This window comes from Mus caroli, unplaced genomic scaffold (genome assembly GCF_978045245.1).
Source record: "Mus caroli unplaced genomic scaffold, Mus_caroli_1 scaffold_13, whole genome shotgun sequence".
Taxonomy (NCBI): Eukaryota; Metazoa; Chordata; class Mammalia; order Rodentia; family Muridae; genus Mus; species Mus caroli.
The window spans coordinates 49,771,604-49,789,633 of NW_028227268.1; the positions used below are offsets into that span (position 1 = coordinate 49,771,604).

The window sequence follows — 18,030 nt, forward strand, 5'->3', positions numbered from 1 at the left end:
GGTAGTAAAGACCCAGGGAGGAAGTTGGCCTTGATTCCATGAGCATTTAGAGGAAACTAGGAGCAATGTGTAATGGCTCCCCCCCACCACCACCAACCCCCTCCCTTTCTTTTTTTAAGGATACAAGAAATTGAATTTAAGACCTCTTTCTCTGTAGATGGTCTGTGCCTGAGCACCCAGGCCTGAATCCTGGGCCACAGGCTTGCCTCTCATTCCAAGAAGCTGAGGTCACAGCTTTTCCTCCCTGTCACAAAGTGCCCACTTCTAAAGATCCTGACATGCATGGTTTATATAGCCCTCACCTCCTCGGGGACTTCTCTTAGGTGGGAAGGAAGGGCTCACTCCTGTTGTTGAACAGTAAATTTGTTGCTAATGTTGGCTGCTTTAAAAATATGTAATGACTTTTTATTTACCTATCAGTTTTGAGCAGAGGGTCAGTTAATGTCAAATGCTTCCCAGCATTTATCCAACGAGAAGTAATGGTTCTATCCGTTTTTATTCTAAATCCTATATAGGTACGTATGCCTGCGTGTTGGTGGGTATATGCAAGTGCCCATAGAGGCCAGAGTTATCAGCTCCCCTGGGGCTGGAGATACAGCTATGCTAGGAACAGAACTCCAGTCTTCTGTTAAGAGAACAGCAAGTTCTCTTAACCACTAAGCCATCTCCTTCCTTGTCTTTAGCATCTGTTCAAGAGTCTCCTTGGGGCCAGCAAGGTGGCTCAGCAGGTAAGGGTGCCCGCTGCCAACCTGATGACTGAGTTCATCCTCCAGCACCTACATGGTCTAAGCGAAGAACCAACTCTGCCTTCACAAGCACACTGAGGCACACACACATAAATGTAAGTTTTAAAAATTCCCCACGCTTTGATTTGCATCTCTTCATGATAACAAGAACAGAATGTCATACATTTCTTATTGTTTCTTGTTTCTACCTCGAAAAATGTTTTCCCCTGCAGGGCATGGTGACGTACACCTTTAATCCCAGCACTTGGGAGGCAGAGGCAGGCAGGCGGATTTCTGAGTTTGAGGCCAGCCTGGTCTACAGAGTGAGTTCCAAGACAGCCAGGGCTACACAGAGAAATCCTGTCTCGAAAAAAAAAAAAAGAAAAACCAAAAAGAAAAAAAAGTTTTCCCCTACATGGGGTAACCCTAAAGGGAAAAACTTCATGCCTCTTATTATTTTAAAACCAAGTTATAGTGCTCTCTCATGGCTGATTGTCACATTGACAGCACCCAGTATATCAGTTTCTTGTTGGCCCACATCATGATGCTCCCAAAGGTACGGGATAACTTGTAGGACAATACTAAATGTCCTAGTTTAGGCTAGGGACTTACGCAAAGAATTCCTCAGATCCTGGAAGGTCAAAATAGGAAGGAACTCTTGGGCTAAGACTGTAGCCAATAAGCCAAGCAGTGCCCAGAAAGGAATAAAAGTGTTTCCCCAAGTTTAGGAGTTCAAGTTCCTAACTCAGTTCTTCAGTTAAAAGCCTGGTTTCACCTGTGGAAACTAATTCAGATCAGGAGTTCAAGGCAAGTCTGGGCTACAGAAGAAGACCCTGCGGGTTTTGGTGGGTTGGTTTTTTTGTTGGGTTTTCTTATTTTGTTTTTAATATAAGCTGTTTTCCATATGATGGATGAGCTAGCTTAATCAAGGTTATGCAGAAGGCAAGAAGTTGGGGTGTGGAGTACTCGGCAATTTTGGCAGAATGGTCAGCCCTGTGAGCAACTGGAATAAGATCCCTGGTCTTTCTGAGCCCCCAGCACCCTATTTGGTTCATGATGCTGAGTCTACAGGTGTATGCCAGCTCCCCCAACTACCAGGCCCCTTCTGTAACCATCTGTAAGGGTTCTGCATGTGGTGGGTTGCCTTTCAGAGAGAAGCTCCATAGTGTCAAAAGAAGCACTCAGATATCCATGGGATAGATGAAAGTGAGCCTGCTCCTCAGCCCTGTATTTAAATGTGTCCCAAGTCTGGTTTTGACAGGGAATTTGGTCTTATATGAATAGATCATTTTCCAAAGGAATGGCCAGATGCTCCTCAGAAAAATGAAAGGGTTAATAGAAAAGGTTGTCTTTTTCTTATTTCAAAAAATAAAAACCAGGATCTCACTATATACTCCTTCCTAGCATAGATTAGTTCCATTGATTGGGCTGGTCTTCAACTCAGAGATCTGCCTGCCTCAACCTCCCAAGTGCTGGGATTAAAGTTGTTCACCACCATGCCTGGCTACTTCTATGTCTGAACCTTTAAATTTTGAATTAGATTAGGTATTAACCTCATCAAAATGTTTGAATTTAAAAAAAAAAAAAAATGAGCATACTGCTGTCTTCCAAGTGGAGATGGGAAGCCAGGTGTAGTGGCTTTAGTCCCAGCACTTAAGGGGCAGGCAGTTATCTGTGAGGCCAGCCTGGTCTGTATAGAGAGTTCCAGGATAGCCAGGACTACATAGAGACCTCCTGTCTCAAACAAAAACAGGTGGGGAGCCGGGCGTGGTGGCGCACGCCTTTAATCCCAGCACTTGGGAGGCAGAGGCAGGCGGATTTCTGAGTTCGAGGCCAGCCTGGTCTACAGAGTGAGTTCCAGGATAGCCAGGGCTATACAGAGAAACCCTGTCTCGAAAAAAACCAAAAAAAAAAAAAAAAAAAAAAAAAAAACAGGTGGGGATGGGAGAGGGACCCTCTTGGCCTCAGGGCAGCATGTGTAAGTCACCCAAGCTGACATTGACAACAGTGTGCTTGCAAGTCACTTTGGAACTTGAAGAAACTCATAAGGGAAGGATTAAGGAGAGAGGCCTGCAGCCCTGCACTTTTGTCAGGCTCTCTGGAGCATGGATGCTGGTCCATGGACCCCACTTTGGGTTCCATGAAATGAGATGCAGTGGAATAAGGAACTGGGGCACAGGTCAGAAACAGCTTTTCAGTGAAAATTATCCTTTATCTCATTAGCACATCAAGGCTGGGCTTCTGAGAGCAGGAAGGAAGTCAGACAGGTACTCCCAGCACCAACCAAACAGCAAGTGCTGAACCACACAAACAAGTCCATGTCTCACCTGGGCAAGTAAGTCAGTTTCCAGAGCCACGCTAGGCTTCCGGTAGTGGCTGGCTTGCCTTCCTTCCCCAGTCTTACTAGGAGCCCTGGGTGTTTGCTCTCCCCTTAAGCTTTTTTCCAGGTGCCTCCTTGGCCAGCTTTACTTGTTACATCTGGGGGTGGAGCTAAGTGTCCCCTGGATGTCATCCAACAGCTTTTTCTGAGCAGCCATCTTTCTCTGCAGGGACTTGTCAAAGACTTGGCTAGAGACTGGAGGAAGGCCAGGCTGGCTGGGTTGACTATGACGTCTCTGGTGAGAGTTAACTTGTGTGCCCCCTGTGCCCCCTACCCTAGGGCCAGGTCAGCATAGCCTTTAAGTCTCTCAGATAGGACTAAAGTGCAGCATGCACCAATAAATGTGTACTGCCTGTATAAATAAATAAATGTCCAGCTGGGCTCAGAGTCAGGAACAGAAACCCACCACTGAAACCCCAGGCCTGCCCCTTCCCTGAGGGCCTGCCCCTTCCCTGAGGGCCTGCCCCAAGGCCTCCTTCCTGCATCCTGAGCTGCTTTGGCCACCAGGAAGCCTTCCATGAAATCTTGCAGCAGGATCCCACCCAAGCTGGGTGGAGTTGAAGGACCTGTTCTCAGAAGCCTCATCCTGAGCCGGCACCACCGAGATGCCTCTCCCCAGTTCAGAGCCTTGGCCTGTCCTGGCCCAGACATCTTTGACTCTGTTCCCTGCCAAGAGCTCTGGCTACGTCTTCACTGTTTGCAAGATCTGTGATGGCTTCATGTTCACGAAGGCATTCTCCTGGAGGCCAGACCTTGAGGGAGGGATGCACACAGAGGCAGAGAGAAGGCAGTCAGGAACTCTGGCAGGCATGGCCTGTCGCTTTTCTCTGTCAGTGAGCAGGAAGACATAGCCGAGAAGAAAGAACACTGTCTTAGCTGCAGCTCAGATGCATGACGGTGTTCAGACTGAGGACTGGGACTCACAGAGCCTCCCACAGCAATAGGGGGCTGTGCTAGACAAGCAAGGTGGACCTGTAGATAAGGAACTCATGTAGCCAGGCAGTGACAGCTCCGGGGATAGCTATGCTTAGAATCCCTCAGTCTGGCCTCGCTGCTACAGCCCTCAGCTTCCACCTTTCTCTCTTTACTCTGCTCCATCCCAGGCTATTTCTCATCTGCTTCCCTGCCCTGACCCAGCTCCCAGCTGGAGGATGCCCAACCTTAGCAAGGAAGGAAAACAGGGCTGGGAAAAGGACCACCCTAGGCCTGGGAGACTCCCTCTGGAGCGAATCCCAAGTACACCCTCTGCAGAAGCCAGTCCCTCACCTGGCAGGCTCGAAGAGCACCTGGCAGTTGCTATTCTGCTTCCTGCCACTCTGGGCCAGTTCCAGGGCCTGCTCGTCCTGATGAACCCTCTCCAGTGGCTTGTCCTCTGGCAGCTCCTGCTCCATCTCGTTGGCCTCAACCTCAACATTATCTTCCTCCTTCTGACCCCTGCATAAGATATGGCCACAACCTCCTTGGGGCACTCACAAAGAATTGTACCCTCAGTTGAGCCAGACTCCTTCCTCCAGCAAAGCGGCCTATGGCCAGGTGGGGCTGGACCAGCTAAGTTCAGGCTACATCTGGGGCAGTGCACACAAACCATACAAGTCCATCCTGCACCCATAGTCCATGTTGCTGGGGCTGAGGAAGCACATGCTACCTGACCCAGTTCTTCATTCTAGTCCCAACTCCTCCAGAATTCCTTCTCCAAGACCAACACAAGAACCCCTTTCCCTTCCTGCAGACTCAGCACCTTCCCGTGCTGTCCAGTGTCCCAATGCTAAGTGCACATAGACACACACACACACACTTCTTCCTTCAACCCCAGGCCTCTAAGAACCAAGTCCATTTTGTATAAACCAGTGTTCTCATCTCAGAGAAACTGAAGCCCAAAGAAGGCATGGGCATGTCTAGAACCCTCCAGTAAGCTAGCGCCTATAAAGAAGGCATGGGCATGTCTAGAACCCTCCAGTAAGCTAGCGCCTATAAAGAAGGCATGGGCATGTCTAGAACCCTCCAGTAAGCTAGCGCCTATAAAGAAGGCATGGGCATGTCTAAACCCTCCAGTAAGCTAGCGCCTATAAAGAAATCTGTCAGGTAACCTAGGAGACTTCTTCCCTGGGTCTTCTGAACCAAGTTCAGTCTTATGAAGCAGGTCCTCATAGCATGCCACATACACACCCAACCCAGGACTAGCCAGATGGGGCTCTAAGGCAGGGGCTAGGGGAGATCCTCTTGGGCCACAGAGTGGAAGGTTAACTTACCTCACTTTCTCAAACTTCTTGTCTCGGTAAAACTCGCTCTTTCTGATGAGGTAGATAAGTACCAGGTCACAGAAGAAAGCCCCCTGCAAAAGAGTTGGGAGCTATGACTCAGAATCCTAGCTTCATACTGCTTGGAGCCTGCCACAGCCCAGGAGCAGGGCACCACATGAAAGATAAAAAGACAGTCCAGAAAGAGGTGATGTCTGGGAGAACAGAGCCACCCCATGGCAGGTACAGCTTAGATTGGGGCAATGCTGTCTGATTCCATGGATCAAGTTCCCCTCTCTGCCCTGACCAGGTCTGATATTGTCAACGTGCATTTGCTAAGAATCTACCATCAGCCAGATATGCACTAGCGTGCCAGAGGGATGTAGACTATAGAGACCTGGGGACTCCCTCTGCTACCAGGGACAAGTGGATTATGATGTGGAGCCACTAGTCCTATAATGGAAACAGGATCGAAAGTGGGTGGAACATAGTAGCATTCACTCAGTCTGGGGACCAGCACCCAGGCTGTCTTGAGAGCTGAAATGGAGGCCTGGGATTGCATTGCATAGGGAGAAGCAGGTTTGTTGTCACCAGAAAATGCCACAGGGGGCTGGTGAGATGGCTCAGCGGGTAAGAGCACTGACTGCTCTTCCAAAGGTCCTGAGTTCAAATCCCAGCAACCACATGATGGCTCACAACCATCCATAGTGAGATCTGACGCCCTCTTCTGGTGTGGCTGAAGACAGCTGCAGTGTACTTATATATAATAATAAATAAAATTAAAAAAGGAAGGAAGGAAGCCACGGGGCCTGTGTGAGAAGAGCAAAGGATGCTTCCAGTGGGAGTGAGAACCAGCATGTATGTCTATGGAATGCTTTTAGGGATGCTGGTCCTAGTCCTTTACAGGGAGGCAATGTAATGGTTCACAGAGCCCTCTGGTACCCTGGCTGGAAGGCATCTTAACCTCAACAATAGGGACGCTACAACCCTGGGAAGCCTGAGCTAACCCAATCAGGGTGGACTAATCACTGAGCACAGGCCTCAGAGCTGAGCATGTTGTGTGTTATGCCCGCCTTCTCCAGCAGAGGGCTACTCTACCTTTAGTACAGGGATGGAGAACTGAAGGCAGAGGAGGCCCCAGTGGAGCATCTATGTTTTCCTCAACTTCTCCCTGCTTCACCACCACCCTCTGCTGCACCCATTACCTTCAGTCCATGGCCGTGTTCTCAGACCTCCAGACTTTCCCTACATTGTCAGAGAGCTATGCATGCACAACACAGCCAGGGATCCTAAAAACGACTGCCTTAGTCAGGAATGCGCCACTTGGGGACCACTCTGGTTTGGTTTGGTTTGATTTGGTTTGGTTCAGTTTGGTTTTCAAGACCAGGTTTCTCTGTGTGTCTCTGGCTAGACTCACCTCAAACTAAGAGATTCCTCCTGCCCCTGCCTCCCAAGAACTAGGATTAAAGGTGTGCACCATCACTGCCCGTTAGAGATCACTGTTAATCCCTGTCAAGGCAAGTTTCTCACTCTCAATGCAAAGTCAATCCTGGGTCCTGAGAGAAAATCCTTCCATGGCTGCTTGGGTTGCCCGGGCAGAGGGAAGAGGTTTCAGGAAGCCATGGCATGGAATTTGCTGTGCTGGCATGAACCCCTAACAATGCCTCCCACATTTAACCTCCTCCCAGAAGCACCAGGGAAGTATCATTTGCAGGAAGCCCTTCCCTACACTCCAGCCATTTCCTACCATAGAAGCCACAATGGGTGGCTAACCACCCACCCCAAAGGATTACAAGACTGTCTCCCCTGCTTCTCATCCTTTGAACTACAAGTTCTTAGCTGGAGCCCCCTTTTTGAGCAACCCAGCTGTGAGGAGGGGCCTACTGACACTTAGTGGGTAGAAATCAGGGATTCTTAAGCACAGTGCACCGAACACCCCCAAAGCAAAGAAGTCCCTGGCCCCAGCAGTGCCCAAACCAGCATAGCCTCATCGGTTTCCCATTACCAGAACCGGAGATGGAAATGTTTAGACACAGGATCCCAAAGATCCCAGCCCACAGCAGGACTAGAGGATAATCCACCTGTGTGCCACACCATTCAAGCTCACAGCCAGGGCTACGGGCAGACAACGCCCTCTGGGGCAGCTGGCACGGTGTAAAATCACCTTTGTCCCTGTGACCTCACAGGCCTCCTGGGTTCTGGGCTCTGCATGCTCCTGCCAGGCAGTTAGTGACTTCCCTGTCCCTAGGGAGCCAGTAAGGCAGGGGAGATACTCACAGCACCCATGAGCGCCAGCCCAGAACCAATGTTGATGACTGTGGGGATGATGTTGAATTTTCCCGCCTGTGAGACAGAAACAGACAGACGAGTAAGGCAAGGTGGACCGCCGGATCCCCAGGGGCTCTCCAGCCTCCCTGACCCAGCAACCATCAGGCCCTGGAAAGAGAAGAGCCACATACCTTGCCATTAACTATCACATCAAAGCGGATGCCATATGCTTTCATCAGGTCACGGAACTCTACCCCATGAGGGTCACGGTAATACCTGGCAAACCTGGGAGACAGGGCCCAGGGGACGCTCATCCGCCTGTACCTTTACAAAGCTTGGGGGGAGTCTCAGCAATACAGGATCTAGAGCTGCTCTAGGAGTAGGCCCAGACCTGCTCACTGAGGCAAATACAAAGATTGGGCTTTCCCAGCATGCTTAGTACCAACCCCTGGACCCTGAGAACGCTGGTGGACTTGACCCAGCAAAGGATACAGTAGAGAGTCAAGGTCACCAGGTAGCACAAAAAGAGTCGTTACCTGAAGTTATACCCAGAGGAGATGGATTGTGTGTGTTTGTTGTCCAGACGGTTGAAATAATAGTGTGGGTTGCAGTGGGAGGCAGCTTTATCAAGGTCACAATCCCATTCAATGTGGATTCCTATCACACCGCCCTTGATACATGAGACAGGGTGAATGCTAGAGTTATCCATAGATGGACAGAAGTCACAGAGCAGCCCTTTAGGAGAGCCACACGAGTCAGCCAGAGGTCTGGTAGGACCACACTTTACACACAGATCAGCAGGCATCTATACGTTCCTTACGATTGTTTCTGGTGATGCCCTGGGATCAGAAAACAACCTAGGGGGCTCTGAGTCAGCCCCACTCACCCACCCCAACCCCTACTGAGTGCCTGACACAGCCAGCCATGTGTCACAACTAACTCTGAAAATAGAGAGCTCCTGAGGACAAGGGGACAATTCAGGATCACCCTGGCCCTAGAGGCCCCTCCATCTTCCCCTTCTCAATGCAGCACCCAGGTCTCCAGGGAGGGCTCCCTGAGCACACATCACCCACCTTCAGGGCTATGTCCTGGAAGTCAGCCCCTGCCCAGCGAACAATGGACCCCAGTCGGAAGATGGGGCAGTAGAGATTGGTGGAGCTGAAGTGACAGGTTTTCAGGAAATGTTTGTCGCCTGTTTCTAGCACATTGGCTCTGAAAGGAAGCCATGACACGAGGTTAGGACGCTTCGTTGCTGAGCCCAGGCCCTTTGCAGGAAGCAGTGGGTCCTTTGCCAGACGTGGCCTCCCCACACCCCCAATCCCCCTCGTATCTTATTCCTCTCAAGAACAGAAACCACCCCCAAGCAGAAGAAAGGGCTCCCCTGTTTATTCAGTCATGTATACACACCATGCAGGGCTTCAGCACAGCCACAGAGAGGGCCCTCGGCCCACCTCCCCCTCCAATAGCCGAGCCCCCACCTACTTGGAGAAGTTGAACTTGGGGAAGCGAATAAAGTTCTTTATGAAAATGGTGAAGCCTTCTGCGTCCTTCAGGAGGGGATCCCTGAAAACCAGGCCAGGGAAACCTGAGCAGGAGACCTGCCCCTGCCCTCTAGGACTCCCCTGAACCTATGGAGCAGGGAGGCCTCTGACCCCAGATGTAAGCACCCACTGTGTAAGGAAGAGTGTGTGGGCAGCTCCTCTGGGACCACCCACTCACATTGGCATGGACTTTGTCTCCACTGGGCACCAAGCAAAGATCTCACAGGTGCCCCGGGTAGAGTTCCCCACCCGTAGACAGCGACCAGTTTTCAGTCCTGCAGAGGAGAGACAGGCAATGCTGTGTGCCTTCCTGTCCATGCGCCTTTGCCCTGCTCCAGCCCCAGCTAGTCCAGGCCCTCACCGTGCCCCGCTACAACAGACTCCCCAGCGTGACAGTCGGTGTCCTCTGAACACTCGCCATCAGGGATGCCCTCACGCTGCAAGGAAAGAAAAGGATCTGCTAATAAAGGTTTCCACCAGCCCAGGACCAGGTCGCATCAGAGACAGAAGAGGGCTCCCCCCTGGCTTGAGGCCGCATGCCCTTTGAAAACCTGTTTCTCAGACTAGCAAAAGTGACTGGGTAGTTAACCTGGCATCTGTCATGAAAGCCTGACACCCTGAGTTTAATCCCTAAAAAACATGGTGAAAGGAGAGCACCAACTCCTGAAAAGTTCTCTCTCTCTCTCTCTCTCTCTCTCTCTCTCTCTCTCTCTCTCTCTCTCTCTCTCTCTCTCTCTCTCTCTCTCTCCCCCTCTCCCCTCCCCTCCCCCTCCCCCTCCCTCTCCTCCTTCTCCCCCTCCCCCTCCCCTTCTCCCTCCTCTTCTCCCTCTCCCTCTTCCTCTCTCTCCCTCTCCCTCTCTTTCTCTCCCTCGCTCTCTCTCTCACACACACACAATATGTAAAACTTTAAAAAATATATAAGAAAACCCATTTATCTCCCAAAGCATGTGGTAGCTATACAGCATCTTGACACCCTTGGAGCTAACCAAGCCCCTGCTTCCAGGGGGACTGTCACCACAGCCAAGGGCTTCCCAACCCTCCCACCACACATATGCCAAATCAAACCTCAGCACAGATGCCCTGCCGCTGGTTAGGAGTCACGATCAGGTTGGTGACCACGAAGAAAACGTTCTCCCCCTGAGGAGCCAGACAGAGTTTGAGAAATCTCCTCTTGGCCTCTCGGGGAAGATTCAGCCTGGTAGAAAGTGGACCTCTGCATGGGGTTGGGAACAATGGGGGCCACAAAACTGAGGGTCATTGTCCATCTGTCTGATGAGCTCATACTTTACAAGTGGATATCTTTTTTGGGTTACTTACAGCTTCACAAACCCCAAACACTCTCACCCCATAATTCTGTGCAGACTTCAGCCCTGATTCTACACCAGGGCAGCTATGAACAAGCTGAGGAGATATTCCCAGGGGTGCTAGGATATAAGGGAGGAGTTCTCTGTGCCAGGTCACCCTGAGCCCCATGTGGTCTCAACAGATACCTAGACCACTGAGAACAAAAGAAGCCAGGCCTGGTGCAGAAAGGGAGACAGGGACACCAGGGTTTCCGTCTGCATGCTGAGCCAGGGAGACAACTGATGCAGTTCTCTGGGCACTTCCTATGTGACCCACCCAAGCCACACCTCACCAGCCCAGGTCCCAGGGACAGGTGGTGATCTGACCTGAGACGGAATGACAAAGTCTGCCACATCCCAGAGCCGTTCTCCAAGCATCGTGGTGTTGGTATAGGCCACCCCCTTGACTTTGGTGACCACAGCACTCTGCAGGGAAGTATCAATGTCCTGATAACTCTTCTTTATCAGAAACACCCATCTGGAGAAATATGACCAACAGGCAGGTGTCAGTCACAGGGCTGCCCAGGCCCAGGCTGGAGTGAGAACCATAGTATGTCCTAGACTGGTGGGAGCAAGAGCTCAGGGGTTCACCTGCCCTGCAAGCATGCGTTCTGCAGTCGGTGTGCTAAAGCTGGAAAGTAGACTGTTGAAGGCCATCCTGGGTACAGGGTGAGATGCTATCTTTTAAAGAAAATCTGGGGCTGAAGAGTTGGCTTAGTGGTTAAGACCACCTATTTGTCTTGCAGAGCATCCTTTTCCATTCCAGGCACCTACATGGTAGTTCACAGCCATCTGTAACTCCAGTCCCCGTTGTGACCTTAGGGATGGGAACCAGACACACAAATGGTGCACAAACCTACATTCAGAAAAAAACATTCATACACATAAAATAAGAAAACTGGTACATCTAAAAAAGAAAGAAATGGCTGGGTGGTGAGGTAGTCTACCCCTTTAATCCCAGCACTTGGGATACAGAGGCAGGCGTGTCTCTGTGAGTTTGAGGCCAAATTGTTCTACATAGTGAGTTACAGGACAGCCAGAGCTACACAGTGAGATATTCTCCTCCCCCTCTCATGTGTGTGTGTGTGTGTGTGTGTGTGCATATATACACATACACACACACACACACACACACATATATATATATATATATGTACACACACACATATATATATATGTACACACACACACACACATATATATACATATATGACATTCAAGGGTAAAGGGGTTACCTGGCATGTATAAGGCCTTGGGTTTTGCACCAAAAACAAGAAAATGAATAGAAACAAATTAAGTCTTGTATTCTTTTAGACTGAAAACATAGCAGGGCCAGCAAGATGGCTCAGTAGATAAAGTTACCTCTAAGGTTGATGTTCTGAATTTAATCCCACACGAATGATAGAACAGACTCCCACATGTGCACTATGACACATACCTACCCATACACATATATAATAAGTAAAGTAATAAGAAAAAAATCACAGGACTGAAGAGATTGTTCAGTGGTTAAGAGCACTTAATGCTCCTGCAGAGGACCTGAGTTCAGTTCCCAGCCCCTGCATCAGGTTGCTCATATCCACCTGTAAGTAAAGTTCCAGGGTGTCTGACACCCTCTAACCTCCATGAGCACCAGCACACAGTGCACACAAACTTATACAGCCTCATACACATAAATACAAAATAATGTTGTGGTGTATATCTTTAATCCTGGCATTCAGGAGGCAGAGGCTAACTTGTAGTTAGCTATCAGTTGGAGCTCTAAGTTGAGGCCAACCTAGTCTCCTAAGCAAGTTCCAGGACAGCCAGAGCTACACAGAGAAATCCTGTCTCATAAAACAAAACAAAAAACATACATAGCAAAAACAGAACAGCAAAAAAATTTGATTTCTCTTTTAAAAAAAAAAATAATATCCACTGATAAGTGGATATTAGCCCAGAAACTTAGGATACCCAAGATATGAGATACAATTTGCTAAACGCATGAAACTCAAGAAGAACGAAGACCAAAGTGTGGACACTTTGCCCCTTCTTAGAAATGGGAACAAAACACCCATGGAAGGAGTTACAGAGACAAAATTTGGAGCTGTGACGAAAGGATGGACCATCTAGTGATTGCCATATGCAGGGATCCATCCCATAATCAGCTTCCAAATGCTGACACCATTGCATACACTAGCAAGATTTTGCTGAAAGGACCCAGATATAGCTGTCTCTTGTGAGACTATGCCGGGGCCTAGCAAACACAGAAGTGGATGATCACAGTCAGCTATTGGATGGATCACAGGGCCCCCAATGGAGGAGCTAGAGAAATTACCCAAGGAGCTAAAGGGAACTGCAACCCTATAGGTGGAACAACAATATGAACTAACCAGTACCCCGGAGCTCTTGTCTCTAGCTGCATATGTATCAAAAGATGGCCTAGTCGGTCATCACTGCAAAGAGAGGCCCATTGGATTTGCAAACTTTATATGCCCCAGTACAGGGGAACCCCAGGGCCAAAAAGGGGGAGTGGGTGGGTAGGTATTGGGGGTGGGTATGGGGGACTTTTGGGATAGCATTGAAAATGTAAACGAGGAAAATACCTAATAAAAAAATAAATTTTAAAAAAAAGTATTTATTTATTTATTTTATGTATGTGAGCACTGTTGCTGTCTGCAGACACACCAGAAGAATGCATCAGACACCATTACAGATGGTTATGAGCCCCCATGTGGTTGCTGGGATTTGAACTCAGGACCTCTGGAAGAGCAGTCAGTGCTCTTAACCACTGAGCCATCTCTCCAGCCTATAATATCACATATTTCCAATAAGATATATATTATTAAATTTTGTGTGTGTGTGTGTGTGAGTGTGCTTATATGTGCTTGAGTGTGCTTGTGAGGTCAGGTACAGTTGGAAGTCAGAAGAGTCAGATCCTCTGGGGCTGGAATTACTGGAATTACAGAAGGTTGTAAGCCAATCAGCTGGGAACTGAACTAAAGGAACAGCAAACATGCTGGAGAGAGATAGCTCAGAGGTTAAGAGTACTGTCTGATCTTCCAGAGGTCTTAAGTTCAGTTCCCAGCAACCAGATGGTGCTCTGATGCTCTTCTGCCGTGTAGGAATATATGCAGACAGGATATTGTATACATAATAAGTATTTAAAAACAAAAAATGGGCTGAAAAGATGGCTCAATGGTTAAGAACACTGACCGCTCTTCCAAAGGTCCTGAGTTCAATTCCCAGCAACCACATGGTGGCTCACAAACATCTGCAATGTGATCTGACGCCCTCTTCTCGCGTGTTTGAAGACAACTACAGTGTACTCATATACATTAAAATAAATAAATCTTTTTTAAAAATAAACAAAAACAATAGCAAACAAGCAAAACCAGCAAGCACTCCTAACCATCCAGACTTCACAACTTCACTCTGGCCCCTAAAAAGATAAGACTTTGAAAATGAGGTGACCTGTGTCACAGGGAGGCTAGCACAGAGCAAAAGCTCCATACACACAAATCACTAACTCGTAGTTAGCTATCAGCCAGCTTAACCATTCTTGGTGAAGCTGGGGAAAGCAGTCAAAGGGGTCAAAGGAGGAAGAAGCCATTGCCCCGTCATGCCATGAATGATGGCATGCTGGTTCTCGCAGGGAGTCACGAAGGTGTAAACCATTTCCTCATTTCTGGGGCAGAGATGGAGAGCCTGGATCCTAAACTGTCCCATTTACAAGGAACTCTGAGAAAGGTGTGGGTTCTTTTGTTTTGTTTTGTCGTTGGTGGTGGTGATGATGGTGGTTTTCAAGACAGTCTCTCTGTGTAAGAGCCTTGTCTGTTCTGGAACTTGCTTTGTGAATCTGGCTGTCCTGGAACTCACTCTGTAGACCAGGCTGGCCTCGAACTCAGAAATCTGCCTGCCTCTGCCTCCCAAGTGCTGGGATTAAAGGCGTGTGCCACCACCGCCCGGCTTTCACCTCTGCCTCTTGAGTGCTGGGATTAAAAGTGTTCGCCACCGCGCTTGGCTCAAAAGTTGTGGTTCTTGAGCATATCTTCCATTTTAGCAGAGAAATGCTGCTCCAGTGCAAAACAGGAAGCAAACATTCAGCATTTGTTTACTCATTTCATACAGATTGCCAAGTGAAATGACATCACAGTGTGACATCACCTCATGGCATCCCCAGACTTCAGGGAGTCAGAAATAGACACTGAGCAAATGGCCAATCAAAATGACTTATGGAAGTGCCAGGGAGGGAGGGAGAGGGAGAAATCAAATCTGGATAAGGAGGGATGTTGACTGAGCAGGGAAAGAAAACTGGGTGGCCAAGGAACAGCAGCAGTCCAAAGGCCCTGAGGTAGGATACTGCCAAGTGCCTCGGAGCTAAAATCCAGGAAACGCTAAGAACACAGCCATTACCCACACCTATAATCACAGCACTCCAGAGGTAAAGGAAGGAGGATTTCTGAGTTTGAGGCCAGCCTGCTCTACTGAGCAGTTCCAGGATAACCAGGGCTGCACAGAGAAACCCTGCCTGGTGGAGGGATAGGGGCAGCCATTAGAAAGTAGCAAGGCTAGGCCAGGACTGCCCCCCACCCCCACCCAGGAGCATAATTGCACATCATTTAATGAGGAAAGGAAAGTGAACCGCAGCTGTCCACCGTGGCTGCCTTCCTCTTTCCACCTGTGCCCTCTTTTCTTCCTAGGAGCAAGGGAGACCTCTAACCAAGCTGTTAAATCCCCATCAAACTGCCCGTGGGCTGGTAGGCTTATAGCCTGCTAGATGAGATAGCAATAAGGGAAAACAGTAGAGCATCTGGACGCTGGAATGGCTGCCCTCCTGATTCCCGTGAGCTAACCCTGAGTTCCAGAACATGCCAATCCCATGAGTTGGCCCAACCAAGAGTAAGCCAGTAATGCTCAATGCTTATAAATAACCTGCTGGGTGCCTGGGCCAGCTGTCAAGCCGGACACAGGGAGGCCTCTGGGGGGCAGCTGAAGTCCAGTGTCCTGGCATCCCTGCCTCGTGGTCATGGCTGTAACACTGGAAGCTCCAGTCCTGGGAGAAGGAGCTCCTACAGACAGCTTCCAACCAAGGTATCCAGTTGCCGCCGCCCACGTTTCACAAGGCAGTGTCCCCATTTTACTTTCCCATCCTTACATCCACGAGCTTTAAGGCTGACTCCCCCAAGGCCCCAGTGTCTACACCTTCCCTGCCCCATGTACCCTTGCTTCAAATAAGTGCCCAAGAACTCACATGAGTAAGTACAACAGGATGGTGAGCTGCAGCACCCGGTAGAGCAGCCCCACCTTCTTGCTCTTGGCTACCACGAACTTTGCTGTCTTGTAGTCGAACAGAGACAACACGAACCCCTTCCAGGCCGCCTGGCCCATGCCTCCAGCTCACTTTGGCCACCGCCGCCGCCTCCAGCTGCCCCGCAGCCAACTGAGCACTCTGTGTGCGCTGCCGCAGTCCCGGGGTGCGCGGCTCCAAAGGGCATGAGCTGGAGAGCAGACGCGCAGACCCGGGCGCGAGCACAGCGCGGCCAGGAGGATCCTGCTGCTGCGGAGAGCCTGACTGCGGCGAGCGCCCAGCCTGGGATGAAGCCGTCTCCGCTGACACGGTGACACCACCGGGCTGTGCCTCCAGCCACTGGCTGTGTGCGGAGGCGAGGAAGAAGGGGAAGGTGCTTTCCAAGGCGTCTCGCCCGCCCCTACCTCCTCCCACGGGACTCTCTCGAGAGGAACCCGGTGGGGAAATAGAGGCAGAATCCGGAAGGGACCCACAGTGCAGGAAGTAAAGGAGGAGGGATAGACAGTAATGACTGTTTTCCCTGTTGTCCTGGCCTCGCTACTCATGCTGTCAGACAGACGTATAGGTAGGTCCCTGGCTGCCTGTGTGTGCTGTAATCAAGGGGCTTTTCCACCGCTTTTATGGCTGCGGATTTAAACCGTACAAATTTCTAGGGTCAGGGATCAGAGGTCCTAGTCAGGTACTGCGCGGTAGGGAGAGCTAGACTAGGGCATCAAGGCGTGGGATCCTAACATATGTCTAGAGTCTGAATAGTTCCCAAGGAAAAGGAGCCCAATGCCATCGTCTGAGTCTGATCCAACATAGGAGGGAGAAGAGATACCTGGAGCTGCGCTTTGGAACTTGTTATGGGCTGCTGTAAGTTGTCTGTGGTGAGGGACTGTAGGATGAGAGAGGATGTAGGATCCCATTCCTGTGGTATGGGTCGGGTGGTCTATATGCAGTGAGAGGCTGTGTGGTGAGCAGTTACAGGGCTCTATATATGTATACTGAGGGGCTGTGTGGTGATCGGCTGTGGATGTACTGAGGGGTTGGGTGTGGTGAGAGTCAATGTGCCAGGGGCTGCGGGGTGAGGAGCCATGCACACTAACTTCCTGCATCTGTGTCTGAGCACACCACCTCTGCTCCCAACCCTGGCCCTCTTGCCCAATAGGAAGCTCACTCTCTGAAACGACAGACTCCAGAACTTGGAAGAGACGCTTAAGTCCTCCAGGTATGATCTTCTACAAAAAATAGAAGTTTCAGGGAACAGGTCCCCAGTTTTACAACACAAAGGAATGACTGTTTTGGTTTGTTTGTTTGTTCATTTGTTTTGGTTTGTTTATTTTAAATAAAGACAAATTCCTGGGTTTTGCCCTTGGATTTCCCACTCATTCTAGGAAAGGGCATAGAGTTCTGCATTCTGTTCCTAAAGTGTCATTTGGAAACAATGTGTTGTTATAACTTTTCAAGCTCAACCTAGCCAGTTCCTCAAAAAGGCTTATTTTCATACATCCTACCCCCACTCCAATCACCTCTGCCCAGAATTTTTTTTTTTTTTAAATACAGGGTTTCTCTGTGTAGCCCTGGCTGTCCTAGAACTCGTTCTATAGAGCAGGCTGGCCTGGAACTCAGAAATCCGCCTGCTTCTACCTCCCAAGTGCTGGGATCAAAGGCGTGCTTCACTCTGCCAGGCTATCTGCAGAGCACTTTAAGTACCTGAGATGACTTCATTTAACTTGCATACTGTACCCCCAGACAAGACCAAAAGATCTAAGAGGTTGGAGGCCTTGCTTTGGATAATCCTATGTCCTGGGCCCAGCAACATGCTTGCTACATGCTAGTTCTATATATTTACCATATAACTAAACAGGCCTGCTTTCTTTTAAGCATTTTAGGACCTGCCACCAGGTCCCAGTCACAACCCTGGGAGCTGAAGGCATCCTATTTTCTGCCAGCCTCCACCCCAGTCTTCCCCTCTTGTGGCTCTCTAATAGCTGAAGGGGAATGGAGCAATCTCACACCCTTCAAGATGCCCATCACCTGAAGTTCTGCTCCAGCATAAGGAGGTGAAGTGGGAAGGTGGATGTTCGCAGCTGGGGAGCTGGGGAGAACCTCCAGTTACATCTATTCTGAGAAATACTTGCCCGTAAAGGATCTCATAGACTCCACAGCACAGCTGCCTGAAACATCAAGATGGTGTCATAGAAACAGAGATATCACATCTGACGATCTTGCCCTGATAAAAGCTTCGTCTGGAGCAATGATAG

At 49.6% G+C, this 18,030-nt stretch overlaps 1 protein-coding gene across 3 annotated transcripts; it reads right to left on the minus strand.

Moving 5' to 3' along the window:
* Positions 1-2,739: 2,739 nt before the first annotated feature.
* Positions 2,740-16,227, minus strand: P2rx5 (purinergic receptor P2X 5). Of its 3 annotated transcripts, none has more exons than XM_021176648.3 (13): positions 15,728-16,227; positions 10,822-10,972; positions 10,217-10,288; positions 9,513-9,588; positions 9,330-9,426; positions 9,093-9,173; positions 8,684-8,822; positions 8,147-8,280; positions 7,802-7,895; positions 7,620-7,685; positions 5,355-5,437; positions 4,372-4,539; positions 2,740-3,857 (listed from the first exon to the last, which is right to left on the minus strand). In XM_021176648.3, the coding sequence occupies exons 1-13, from the start codon at positions 15,862-15,864 to the stop codon at positions 3,788-3,790; spliced, it is 1,368 nt and encodes a 455-aa protein (XP_021032307.1). In that variant the 5' UTR covers positions 15,865-16,227; the 3' UTR covers positions 2,740-3,787. The 3 variants fall into 3 exon arrangements, with proteins under 3 accessions (XP_021032307.1, XP_021032306.1, XP_029339096.1); XM_021176647.2 differs by having other exon boundaries at positions 2,740-3,932; XM_029483236.2 differs by lacking the exon at positions 2,740-3,857 and adding an exon at positions 3,929-4,077.
* Between the last annotated feature and the right edge of the window lie 1,803 nt (positions 16,228-18,030).

Bases quoted from the DNA above. Each gene is read 5' to 3' on its own strand.
- P2rx5 (XM_021176647.2), bottom strand. From the start codon at position 15,864: ATGGGCCAGGCGGCCTGGAAGGGGTTCGTGTTGTCTCTGTTCGACTAC. The intron at 10,289-10,821 runs GTCAGATCACCA...CTGGCTCCTCAG, and splicing joins ACTTTGTCATTCCGTCTCAG to GGGGAGAACGTTTTCTTCGT. The intron at 7,686-7,801 runs GTATGTGGCTCT...TCTGTCTCACAG, and splicing joins ATGTGATAGTTAATGGCAAG to GCGGGAAAATTCAACATCAT.